Source organism: Belonocnema kinseyi, chromosome 4, assembly GCF_010883055.1.
Source record: "Belonocnema kinseyi isolate 2016_QV_RU_SX_M_011 chromosome 4, B_treatae_v1, whole genome shotgun sequence".
NCBI classification, from domain to species: Eukaryota; Metazoa; Arthropoda; class Insecta; order Hymenoptera; family Cynipidae; genus Belonocnema; species Belonocnema kinseyi.
Window position 1 is genome coordinate 34,078,844 of NC_046660.1, and position 13,361 is coordinate 34,092,204.

Genomic DNA, 13,361 nt, shown 5'->3' on the forward strand with positions numbered 1-13,361 from the left:
AAAAAAATAAAAACTCGAACGGGACAGGCAGAAGTGCCCTTATATATATAGAACCATTTCCCGGAATTTCAGCGCAACATATTCATTTTTTTAATTATAAAGGCACAAAATATAATAACATATAGTAATTATTTATTATTCTTATAAAAGAATCTGATTGTATATTATTTATTTATTATCTATGTGTGATTCAAGTTAGTGATCACACTATATTCCTTATGTAAAATGTGCATAATTTGTTTGTAAATAAATTTGAATAGATAATTTTGTTGATTAACTTCTTTTTATAATATCGTATCATTCTTATGGCCAATTAAAAATGACCGGCTCAATTATCCAGAAAAGATAAGGTTTAGTAACTCATAATTTGCGTAAAGCCTCCGTATCTACCACAAATAAAAACAACCTTACACCTGGGAAATCCATAATGTTAATGCAAAAAACATTTTGTTTTTAAATTAATCTTAAACACATTTCACGGTGCGGCGGAATCGATTTTAATCAAAAGTTCGCTGCAAATTACATTTTTAGATTCTTATCAGTTTTTTTTGCACCATAAGAAAGATGTATGGTCAAATCACAAAAAATCGATGGGGCCCTTTTTAAAAAATATGGTTTCTTATGTTTAACTAATCTCAAAAGCAAACTTTTTACCGAAAATACAAATAGAAGCGTATTTAAAATTTTTTTACTGGTATTAAAATTCTTGAAATTCAGAAGTTCCAATCAATATTATCATTTGCCAATTGTTTGCTTATAAAGTGAAACTGGACATTATTAAACCTTTCAATTCATATATTGATTGCAGGTTTACAAGTAAGATAAACAAATTTCTCAAATGGTTTTGAATAAAAAAATTATAAATTTTATAGTATTTTACATTAAACAATTATAAGTGGCTAAGTGGCAAATAATAATTTCATCTCGTAGTTTCGAATTTGTACCATTTTAATTATACTAAAAAAGAAATTTAAATGTGCGGTCATAAAGATTTTTTCGTTAAAAAGGAACGGGCCGTTTATTTTAAAATTTGTCTTAAATTGTTAGAAGGTTGTAAACTGTAATAAAAAAAACTTCAGTTAAAATCAGTTCCACCACATTGTGTTTTAGTGGCAAATGTCATACAGAATTATATAAACTTCATTTTTAGTTAATCGAAAAATTACTGGTCTTTTTCAAATTTCCCCTGACCCATAGCATTTTATCAAACTTTAAAATGCTTAAACTTTGCACTGCTTATTTTAAAAACGGTAAATTATTTGCACTTGACACAAATCTGGAAAATGTACAAAAGTACGAGTTAAAGTAAGACAAAAAATGAAGAAAAATCTGACGAGAATTTCTTCGCTATTCCTGAGCAATGGACTGCATGTACAATGATTAATAAACATTCTAGCCATTCTTCTACCTTACAATGCATTATTTCATGAAAAATCGTAAAATACTAAAAAATTGCAAAATCAAAAATTTAGCCATAAACTTTTCAAACACTGCATAGAAAATTTGAAACCAGTCTTGATTACTTTGCACGATATTAATCAGCTGTTGCAAAAATCTGAAGTAAATATCAATTTTCCACGTTCCCAACCCCCTTTCAAACATTATTATCTGAAATGATCTTTCGTATAGTAAATGGCTAATACAGTAATTAATCTCCGCACTATTTTTTGGAGCAAAATCTCCCCAATCTCAAAGTTTTAATTAATTTTAGGACAGAAATTCAAAATTTAGAAAATTCAAGCATTCAGGGAAAATTGGGAAAAATAAAAAAGTCTGGCGAATGTAACAAAGCGAGCATTGGTGAGCATCGTTAGCGTCCGACGAAGTGTGGTTAGATCGCGTCTGGTTGGCGGTAATGGTAAAGGCAAAGCAAAGGTATTATCGATCGGAGTAAGTACACTAATGAATACCTGATACGAGCTCGACGCTGAGGCCCTGGGGATCATAATTGATCAAAAGCGTCACCGGTTTGTCGAATTTCGGCGTTGTCTGTCCATTGTTTGCCAAAGTGGACACTGTCACCGCGCGAAACACCTTCGCCATTTTTAGACACCGCGTGCGTTTTTGTGCGCTCCAGTCTTGTCAGGCGGCAGCCGCTTTTTTGATCTTTTCCTTGTGTCACGTTTCCGGATTCTGAATAGAACAGCTGGTTCCTCAGAGAAAAGAATACACGACACTCCCGACTGTCTCGCACCTGCGAAATGGCAGTCACAAATTTCCACCAAACGAGACAGGATCACGATGTCGCTACCGCAGACACCGGATCGTCAACCAACCAAACCAAGAAGCCACCCCTGGTGCAACAGCACACACAAGCGCACGTTAAAAAATGCAGTGTTGCCAAGTCAGTTTGTAACTTCCCCACAGTTTTCCCCGTCTTTCCCTAGATTCTCAAGAACTCGGAAATTCTAGAAAAATAAGGATTCTTGAAAACAGTCGTTATATAAAGATATTGGTGTGTGCATATTTCTTTATATAGGCATAAACTTTATATTCATCTTTTTAATGATTGGATTTTTATGGACATAACCTAGCAGGAAAATGACAAAAGAAATCACGCCGGCGCGAAATTCAAAAAATATAAGCTGACCAGACGTCCTGACTTATCAGGACCTGTCCTGGTTTCTTATCGCTGTCCTGATTTTCTAATTTTACGCTATGTTTCAGACTTATTATGATTGCTTAATTCTATTTCAATAACTTAACATCTATGGAATTTAACTAAGATTTAAAAGAAAGGGAAACATCGAATTACTCAAATGAAAATGTATAATATTGAAACTCAGAGAATAAAGATACAATTTTATTATTTTGTTCATAATTCAAAGATTTGGTTGGAAACAAAAAAAGCGATCTTTCATGCTGAAAATTGAATTGGTTTTTCGAAAATTTGTCTTTTTATGTTAACAGAATTCGTCTTTCCAGTTTCAAAATTCGACAATTTTATTAAAAATTCATTAATTTTTTTGCAAAATTTATAATTTTCTTGTAAAGTCATTTTTTGGCAAACAAATTATTGTATAAAAACTCTTTCTTGGTCAAAATTCGTCTTTTTAATTTAAGAATGTATCTGTTGTAGAAATTAAATTTTTTGCTAAAAATGGAAATGCTTCGTTGAAAACTAATCTTCTTTGTTCGAATATTCAACTCTTTTCAATTTAAGTTTAGATATTTTTTTATGGAAATATTAACTATCACATTTTTCGTTGAAAATTCAACTACTTACTTGAAAGTGGAACTTCTTCGTTAAATATTCACTTTTTTGGTTGATGTTTTATCATTTTAATTCAAAAACCTTTGTTTGTTTCGTTGAAAATTGAATTTTTTTTTTGAAAATTCGTTTTTAATTGGTTGTAAAATTAATTTTTCTGCTTGAAATTTAACTATTCCATTTAGTGTTAAAAATGTATCTATTTTCCTTGAAAATTAATGTGTTTTAATTTAAATTAATTTTTTGAATGATAAATTTAGCAATTTTGTTGAAACTTCGTTTGTTTTGTTGATACTTATTATTTTTTAGCTGAAACAATAATCATTCCATTTTTGATAAAAATGCATATCTGTAAAAAACAAAATCATCTTCCGATTCAGAAAAAATGAAAAACCAACATTTCTTTCCTTTCTCTTAAAATCAGAATTGTGGAATTCAAATTTTTTTATACATAAGTTATAAATCCTTTTGGTCTGAATTATTTTAATTTTAAGTAGTTTAAAATAATAATTTGAAGAAAAAATTGTTTTTTTTTTATTATTACAAAATTTTAAATTGAGTATTAAAAATGAAATATTTTAGACTCAAACAATTTTTAACTATGATTTGGAATTGAATAAAACATTTATTATGAATATATTCATTTAAATTATTTTTAAATTGAAAGTAGTTCATAAAGTTTCAATCGGACGTTTCAATTTGTTTGACTACTAAGACTTTCAAATTAAAACAGTTCTATTTTCCACGTTAAAATCGATAAATTCTTTTTTTTTAACAAATTCAGTCGTCTTGTGATATCACTCACTACAGTTAAATTCTAAAAAATCATTAATTAAATTACATTTACAGTTGAACAAATTAAACCTGTTTTTATTCCAAATTTTCAAATTCTAATGTTTTTAATATTTAATTGTTTAACTTTTTTTACATTGCAATTTGCAGTATTACAAAAAATTTATAAATTTATAAATTATTTATAAATTTATAAAAATTAAAAACTTTTAATAATAATATTGATAATGAAGGAATCTTCTCTCCCACATTCGTGTATTCTCATCAGTTTTCGTTTCACGTACCTGGCAACACTGTCGGCAGAGAGCAGAGAGTGAAACGTCAAGACGTGATTTTAACCTCTAAATTTGTTGTTAACCACTTAGTAAAATGAAAAGCAGTCGTTTTTTTTATTAAATATTTCAAAATTAAAGAAATTACATTTTCTATTTTATTTATTGTATTTAGGAAAGTGTTTTTTTTTCATAGTGCTGTCGAAATATAACAAAGAAGATGCTGTGATTGGCGAATCTTAACGTGACCTCAATGCGCAACCAATCAGGGAGTTTGCTTCAATTTGCAGCAGGAATATAATCTATTTAAAATGCTTAAAATTCATATAAAATGGTTTATTTTATAAACTTGAATTTTAGGATCCACAAAAGTATTTTAATTAATAGATAACAGGCTGTGAATAAGGAAAGAGGTTTTTATTGTATTTAGAGGTTAGGTTCACAAAGTCACGTGGAGAGATTTCTAAGCGTTTAAAAACAAATTTTCATTTTCCAAAAATGGGCACCAAAAAATCAAGTAAAATAAAAAAAGAGAATATTATTAAAAAGGACAATTTTTCAGAGATTTTACTGAAGTGGTTTATTTTTCTACTTTTTGTGACGACTATAATTTGTTTGTTTATTTATTTAAATCGCGTGCAACCGTATTATTTTATCGACGAAGTTTTCCACATTCCGCAAACCCTGAAATATTGTGCAGGAGAGTTTTATGAAGTAAGTATATACATTTTTTGAATATATTATTTGATTTATTAATAAAATAGTGACTAACTTCATTTTTTTTAAGTAAAAAAAAATTAATTTTTCATTTATTTTCAGTGGAACCTAAAAATTACAACACTTCCAGGTCTTTACTTGATCACAACGGCATTCCTAGTGCCGTTCGATTTTTGTAATACAACATCAATCCGATCTACAAATTTAATAGCTACCTTATTAAACTTTTATTTAATCAGCAATCTGTTATTTCACCTTCAGAAAGCCCAGGTGCAAATTTCAAAACATTCTTGGATAAATCTAATAAGTTCTTACAACATTGTATTATTTCCGCCTCTTTTTTTCTGGTTCTTTTTGTACTACACTGACGTTTTCTCTCTCACTGTGATCCTGGCTATGTATTTATTGTATTTAAAAGGCCACATAAAATCATCTGCTTTTTTAGGTGAGAACGATAAATAATTAATTTGATAAATTTGGTATGTCGCGACATAAACATGTAAGTGCCATTTTTTAAAAACAAGTTTTATTGGCTTAAAACTTCTCTAGAATTCTAGCGAACATTGTTGTGATAGGATAAGTCCAATTTCTAACCGGAATTCAGTTTTTATTTTTATAAACTCTGATGAATCATGCGAAGATTTAAATCTCTATTTAATCACATTATTCTGTTGCACTAAATATTTACACAATACAAAGAATCTAAATATTTTGTAGAAAAATAACAATGTAGTATTGTATAATTTTTCTTTTGTATGAAACTATTTTTTCAATTTAATTTTTCACTTCTCAGTCTCCTTTTTGTCTCGTAATCTAGTTATAATGTTCCAGTTAGTTTAAGAATAAAAACTTACACGGTTTTGATAGCAGTTGATTTTTGACGATCTATTTTCGAAAAATGTGTTTTACAAAAAAATTTTTATTCAGGTCTCTAGTGCTCCTTCAAGTCTAAAATTTTCTTTCTCATTTTTTTTTGTTGAGAAATATATTTTTTAGGATAACTTCTATCCCTTGAAAAATTTGTCCCTGTGGACTTACATGCTTTTGCCGCAACAACCTTGAAATATATTCATTTATTTTAATGAAATATATTCAATTATTTTTTAAATTATTAATTTACCAATATTATTTTTTCCAGGCTTAATGTCAATTCTTGTCAGACAAACTAACGTAATTTGGGTTGTTTTACTTGCTATCGAGAGAGGATTAGATCTTTTGGAACTAAAAGCACGAACACCTGTTTCCATTAGCTCACGTAACACGCTGAAGCACGTGCAGGTAATAAAAGTTTTTTTGTCAGATGAAAAAACAATGATTTCACAATACTTCAGTGAAATATCTTATCTAATTTCTTGAATTTTTTTTAGCTTTGTGACATTTTTTTCTACATTTACTGCAAGTGGAATTGTAGAATAAAAGATGAAAATAATATGTTTTTAAAATTACGTGTACCATTTTTATCTAGGATTCTTATTCAAGAAATCTATTTTTAAATAAGAATCTCAGCGAAGCGAATGAAAGAATTTAATTTAATAGCTTATTAAAGTTATACAATTCATTTTTATTTGAATTTCCATTATTGTATATTTGGATCAGAAGTCACATATTTCGGTTAAAAATTCCAGTATTTGGTAGAAAATTGTACTTATTTTTTAAAAATTTGTTCTTTTTGGTTAAAAATTAATTTCCTTAACTGAAAATTTAAATAATCAAATTTTTGGATGGGAATTGATGTTTTTTAATTGAAAATTCAAATATTGCAGTTTTAATTGAGAATTCATCGTTTTGGTTGGATAATTTAACTACTTGATTGAAACTTGAACTGCTTTATTAAAAATTCATTTTACTGGTTGAAGATTGAACTTTTTTGTTCAAGGTCCGTTTGTTTAATTGAAAATTAATTTCTTTAACTGAAAATTTAACTTTTATTTTTGGTTGAAATTGAACCTTTTCAGTTTTAAATTCGACTATTTGAGTCGAAATTAACTTTTTTGTTTAAAATTTAACTGTTTTGTTGAAAAATTATATTTTCTGGTTGAATTCAACATTTTAATTTAAAAGTTAAATTATTTTGGTTCAAATATTAACTATCAAATTTGTTGTTGAGGACTCATGTTCTTTGGTTAAATTTAACAGTTTTTAATCTAAAATAAATTCTTTTTTGCGTTAAAATATCAACTATTATATTTTTCTTTGAGAATTTATCTATTTTATTGAAAACTAAAACACTTAACTAAAACTCTTTTATTCGAAATTTAATTATTTTGTTGAAAATTAAACATTCATGTCAAAAAATATTCTTTCTGGTCGAAAATTCAACAGTTTTGTTCAAAAATATAAAAATGTCTTTTTAAATTGATAATTTATCTTTTTTTATTCATAATTGAACTAATTGGTTAAAAGTTGAACTACTTAATTAAAAATTTATTGTATTGATTGAATATTGAACATCTTGACTATTCCATTTTAAGATGGAAATTCGAATAACTAGTTGAAAGTAAAATTCTCTGTTAAAAATTTATTTTATTAGTTGAAAATTCATTTCTTCAGTTTAACATTTGCCAATTTTGTTTAAAATTCGTCTTTTTTCAATTGAAAATCATTTGTTTTAACTGAAAATGTATTTATTAAATTTTTTGTTGAAAATTGAAAGCTTTCAGTTGTAAATTAAAAATAATTTTTGTTTTGAATATCCATATTTTTTGGTTAAAAATCAACTGTTTTTAGAAAATTCGTTTTTCGCTCAAAAATTCAATTGTTTTGTTGAAAATCCCCATTTGTGCCAAAAATCAACTCTATGGTTGAAAATTAAATCATTTTTTAAAATTCATATTTTCTGTTTTAAAATTCATTATGTATAGTTTTGCAAGCCTTTTTGGCTTAATAATTCAACAATTTGGTTGAAACTTTTTTATCTTTTGATTTAAAAATCTTTCTATTTTTAACTGCTTGTATTTAAAATTAAAATAATTTTTAGTTAAATTCAACTGTTTTTTATTTAACGTTAAAATCTTATTTACATTGAACTATCAATTATTATATATTTCGTTGAGAATTTATATTTTTTCTATTGAATATTCAATTACTTCTTTTCAAATTTAATTATTTTGCTAAATTCATCTTTTTTGGCTGAAAATGTAATTTTGTTGCCAAAAATTGGTCTTTTTGGGTGGAAAATGCGTTCTTTTAGATTGAAACTTTAACTGTCAACTAAAAAATTGATCTTTGGACTTTAAAATAAACTATTCGTCTTTGGTGGTTGAAAATTCAATTATAAGGTTAATGATGAGACTATTTTGTTGTAAATTTATTTATTTGTTGAAAATTCGTTTTTTAAAATTAAAAAATTCCTTATTTTGCATTGAAAATTCTTCCTAAATGGAAAAAATTTTCTGGTTTGAAAATTCGAATGCCTTTTAAATAAATCCTCCTTTTTATTTGAAGATTCCACTATTTGGTTAAAATGCAACTGTTTGTGTTTGAATTTTAATCTTTTTGTTCGAAAATTCCACCATTTGATTGTGTAAAAATTCGTGTTTTCCTGTTAAAAAGTCAACTGGTTTCTATAAAAATTCGATCTTTTACCTATACGTTAATTTTATTTAAAAGAATTGATTTCCCTATATAAGTACGCCAAGATATAAGAACTCCATTATCTCCTTTTTGGAGCATTTTGGGCTGTGAAAACGGTTAAAATATCATATGCTTGTGTGATTGGTGTTTTATTTTTTGTTCTTCAAAAATTAATCAGAAGAAAAAAATTATTTAAAAGGGTGGGGGACAGGGGGTGGGGTTTTCCTATTTCTGACGTGATCCTGGGTGTTCAAGCTTTGTGTCATGATCTTTGACGAAAAAGGTGGAAGGGTGGAAAATGTTTTCAAAATAATGTTATGTATTTTTTAAACGGGCGCAAAGATAAAAGAAAGTAGTACACTGGGAATCCCATTTAAGTTCGGTTTCGGGCATAGTCCTCAATGACCTTCACTTGAATCGAACACAACATTCGATCGCTCCGAACCTAAGCAGACAGGATCGCATGGATCATTTTTGTTGAATTTGGACGCATGATCCAACCTGATGCAACTAATGCGCTGCAGTCGGGCCTCACGCTGTTTGTCACTGAACACAGCCTCTCTTTCGGCCTCGCGGCTCTTCTCGTACGAAACAGCCGAGGCTGAAATTCTGGGAACGATTTGAATGGGAGGGACTTAAATAGGATTTCCAGCGTCAGAAGGGGCGGATCATTATTTCTAGATGGCAATAGGAGGATAGACATATAATATTAAATGGCATAATTTTTTTCATACTATAATAATATTATTCTATGTACAAATTGTACATAAATCATAAATGATAAATAAACAATAAACACTGTAATTTCACAAATATTACCAAAAATGTCTCAAAGATTTAAAATATTTAGCACATATTTCGGATGGATATATCTATAAGACTTATCAAAGATTTCAATGATTCAAACAAGATTTAAAAAATGTTGGAAAGATTTCAGGTAGGTTTCAAAGATTTCATCAAGATTTTAATAATTTCCCAAATATTTCGCAAAAGTTTTAAAGGTTTCGAAAAGATTTCCGATAGATTTAAAAGATTTGAATGATTTTCTAAAGATTGAACAAAGTATTCGGATAGATTTATAAAATTTCACAAATACTTTAATTATTAATTATTAATTATTTCAATGATTTCCCAAAGGTTTCAAATATTTAACAAAGATTTCGGATAGATCTTTTAAAAAATTTAACAAAGACTTAAATGATTTCACAAAGATTTCAAAGATTTCAGATAGATTTCTAAGAATGCACAGAGATTTCAATGATTTCCCAAAGACTTAAAAAACTGCACAAATGTTTCGCAAAAACTTTGCATAGATTAAAAATATATTACAAAGATTTTAATTATTTCACAAAACATTCAGATAGATTTCAAAGAGCGCACAAAAGGTTAAATGATTTCCCATAAGTTTCAGAAAGATTTCAATAATTTCACAAATAGTATCAGATATTTCAAAAATATTTTAAATATTTCGCAAAGATTTTCAAAGATTTCAGAACGATCCTAATTATTTACCAAAGATTTCGAACATTTCGCAATGATTTTATATACAGGGTGGACACGCTGGGGCTTACATACATGGCGAGTTGAATGCTACCCGAATTGCACAACAGCAGAGGAGAAGCCATTATACAGGGGTATTTTCATATTTCGCGCCTTCAAAGTTGCATTCGGATCGTTCATTCGGCCAAGTCCGTGCATCTTCGGATGGAGTTTATGATAGTTTCCATGGTTGTGTTCGAAACTTCAAACGGTTATGTCCAGATTCACCTGTTTGCGCATGTAATATTTCATTCACTTTATTTGAAACATATCCTGTCTATTCATAACATATTTTTTTATGCAGTAAAAATAAGCGTTAAACACCAATCATTCTTCGCCCACTGGAAGTGCAGAATATTATTACTATTTTATAGTATTTCTCACTCAGCGGCCATTCTATAATGTTATTAACACAGAAAAAAATGACGCTTACCTCTTAATGCACATGTCTCACTTCATTATTAATTGAACACTTTTATTATTTGTAATTACTATATAACATAACCTATATTGTTTTGACACTTATATCCGTTTGAAGTTTCGATCACAACCATGGAAACTATCATAAACTTGATCCGAAGATGCACGAACTTGACCGAATGGCCGATCCGAATGAAACTTTAAAGGCGCGAAATATGAAAATACCCCTGTATAATGGCTTCTCCCCTGCTGTTGTGCAATTCGGATAGCATTTGACTCGCCATGTATGTAAGCCCGGGCGTGTCCACCCTGTAGATATCAAAGAATGCACAAAAATTCTAATGATTTGTCAAATATTTTTAAAATATTTTAAACATTTTCTGATTTCAGTCATTTCAAAAATATTTTTAATATTTTGAAAAGATTTCCAAATGAATCAGAAAGATTTTACAAAGATTTCAATGGTTTCTTAAGGATTTCAAAGATTAGACATATTTCGCAAAGATTTCGGAAATATTTCAAAGTTTTTACGAAGATTTCACACAAATTTCAGATAGATTTCAAAACGTGCACAAAGGTTTTAATGATATCATAAGAATTTCACAAAGATTTAAATAGTTTTACAAATATCATCAAATATTTCAAAATTATTTTAAAGATTTTGCAAAGATTTCTAGAGATTTTACAAATATGCATTTAAATGATTTCCCAACGATTTTACAAAGATTTCAAATATTTCGGAAAGATTTTAGATAGATTTCAAAGATTGCACAAAGATTTCCCAAGGATGCCGTGAAAAATGTCCGCGAATCAGAGAGTCGTTCTCAGAGCGACTCGCTTCATCGCGATGGATTTATGTATAAGCAAGCCCCTACTCGCTTTCTGATTCGCGGGCCTTTTTCACGGAGCGCGACTCTCATTGGGCGGGCGCTTTGTCGTTTGGGTTTTTTGTCACAGATCCGATTTTTGATAAAATTCAAACCATCCGATGAATTTAATCATTCGATTTCTGGAGGGGACAGTGTCCCCTAGGCCCTAGGCCCCTAGGGCTTCGCCGCCTCTGCCCGGCGTAAAACTTGTTAATCATACTCGAATTGATAGTTCTGTACCTTTTAAACTTTTCCAGTGGCTCTGGGATAATGTAAAAGCAGAAGTTCGAAAAGGTCCATTGCCATTTCTAAAGTTTGGTATGGAACTCTTCGCCGCATTGACTCCCTACATTACAGTTGGGATTTTCTTCCTGGCTTTTATCATCTGGAATGGCGGTGTCGTAGTTGGAGATCGCACAGCACACGTTTCAACTATTCACCTACCTCAGTTCTTCTATTTTTTCACGTTTACGTTTTGTTTCGCCTGGCCATATATGTTACCCTTCTGGAAAGAATTTCTAAAAGATTTACTAGCACACTGGAAAATCTCGAGTTGTATTTTATTTTTAATGGCGGCGATTATTCACTCTAATACTTTGGTTCATCCCTATGTTTTAGCTGATAACAGACACTATGTTTTCTACGTTTGGAATTATTTTATGGGACGCTACACTTTCTTTAAATATTTGCTTATACCTCTGCATATTTTCAGCGCGTATGCTTTTTACAAATGTCTCTCTCATCTTAGATTTTTGTCTCGAGTTTCATTTCTTGCCTGCACTTTTTTAGTTCTTGTACCTCAATTATTGTTGGAACCACGGTATTTTATTGTTCCTTATATTTTATTCCGACTGAATTTACGAAAAGCGGATTTGTGGCAAATTAGTGTTGAGTCGATGACAACGTTGGTAGTTAACTTCCTTCAATTTTTCATTTTTGTTAATAAAGTATTTTACTGGGAGGACCAGGAACACCCGCAAAGAATTTCTTGGTAGTTTTAATGTTACTGGCTTGTAAATATAATGAGTATATTACATTTTCTTCCTTGTAAAAATATGTATAAAAATATGTGAAATTAAATAACTGTTTGTACATCTATGAAAGTTATTTTATTAAATGATAAGTAATTTGTTAATGGTACAAGATATTCCTAAAAATATTATCACCATCGAATAGTTGAATAAATAATACTTAGAACATAATTAATAATGTCTTGGATTTGTCCCTAAAGTCCATGAATTTGAACAATAATTTAAACCAATTTTTATTTTATCTTTATATATTAAAAATTCAGTGCATATTGGACATATTAATATTTTGAATAAAAGCAATTTTCTAGGACTTTGTAAAAACATACGATATAAGAAGTTTTTTTTTTACGAAAATAGGAAATTATATATTTTTAAAAATTAAAATTAAAGTGAGTACTATATTAAATTCAATTTCTAACACTTTAAATTCCTCACATTGCAACTAAAAATATTGCATTCTTAAAAATATAAAACAATTGTCAATTAAATAGTTGAATTTTCAACTAAAAATGTTGCAATTTCAATGAAAAGTGGAATAGTAAAATATTTGTTAAAAAAATTAATTTTCGATAAAAAAAAAAGTTTTCAAGAAAATAAGTTCATTTTCAACCAAGTTGATGAATTTTGAACGCAAAAATTAATTTTCAACCAAAACATAAATTTTTAAATAAAATTATGGAATATTTAACTGAATTAGTTAAATTTTTAATAAAGAACAATATTTTAAAGTAAAAACAAACCGAATTTTGAACAAAAGATCTAAATTTGTTGTTAAAAAATTAAATTTTTACCCAAAAAAATGCATTTGCAACCAAATATTAAAATTTTCAACCAAAAACATGACTTTTCAGTTAAAATTATGAATCTCTAGCCAAAAAAGTTAATTTTTAACAAAAAATTTTTTATTTAAACCAAAAAAGACAAATTCTGAACCAGA

The 13,361-nt window shown here is 28.4% G+C and overlaps 2 protein-coding genes across 9 annotated transcripts in view; one reads left to right on the top strand and one right to left on the bottom strand.

Moving 5' to 3' along the window:
• LOC117170536 (histone-arginine methyltransferase CARMER) overlaps positions 1 to 2,305 on the bottom strand; it is a 27,403-nt gene extending 25,098 nt beyond the window's left edge. For all 7 annotated transcript variants that reach the window (XR_004466818.1, XR_004466819.1, XR_004466821.1 and 4 more), the window contains exon 1: positions 1,911 to 2,305. Coding sequence is in view for 3 of the 7 variants with exons in the window: in XM_033357339.1 (XP_033213230.1) it covers positions 1,911 to 2,043 (133 nt within the window). In the remaining 4 variants the exon portion in view is untranslated. The remainder of the gene's footprint in view (positions 1 to 1,910) is intronic.
• A 1,948-nt stretch (positions 2,306 to 4,253) lies between these two features.
• Positions 4,254 to 13,361, top strand: part of LOC117171343 (putative Dol-P-Glc:Glc(2)Man(9)GlcNAc(2)-PP-Dol alpha-1,2-glucosyltransferase) — a 23,270-nt gene continuing 14,162 nt past the window's right edge. Inside the window, exons 1-5 of one of the 2 annotated variants that reach the window (XM_033358578.1) lie at positions 4,254 to 4,331; positions 4,472 to 4,989; positions 5,095 to 5,437; positions 6,131 to 6,270; positions 11,651 to 12,509. In XM_033358578.1, the coding sequence (XP_033214469.1) occupies positions 4,774 to 4,989; positions 5,095 to 5,437; positions 6,131 to 6,270; positions 11,651 to 12,388 (1,437 nt within the window). In that variant the 5' untranslated portion in view covers positions 4,254 to 4,331; positions 4,472 to 4,773 and the 3' untranslated portion in view covers positions 12,389 to 12,509. Of the gene's footprint in view, positions 4,990 to 5,094; positions 5,438 to 6,130; positions 6,271 to 11,650; positions 12,510 to 13,361 lie in introns of those variants that run through there. The other variant, XM_033358579.1, reaches the window with a different exon arrangement.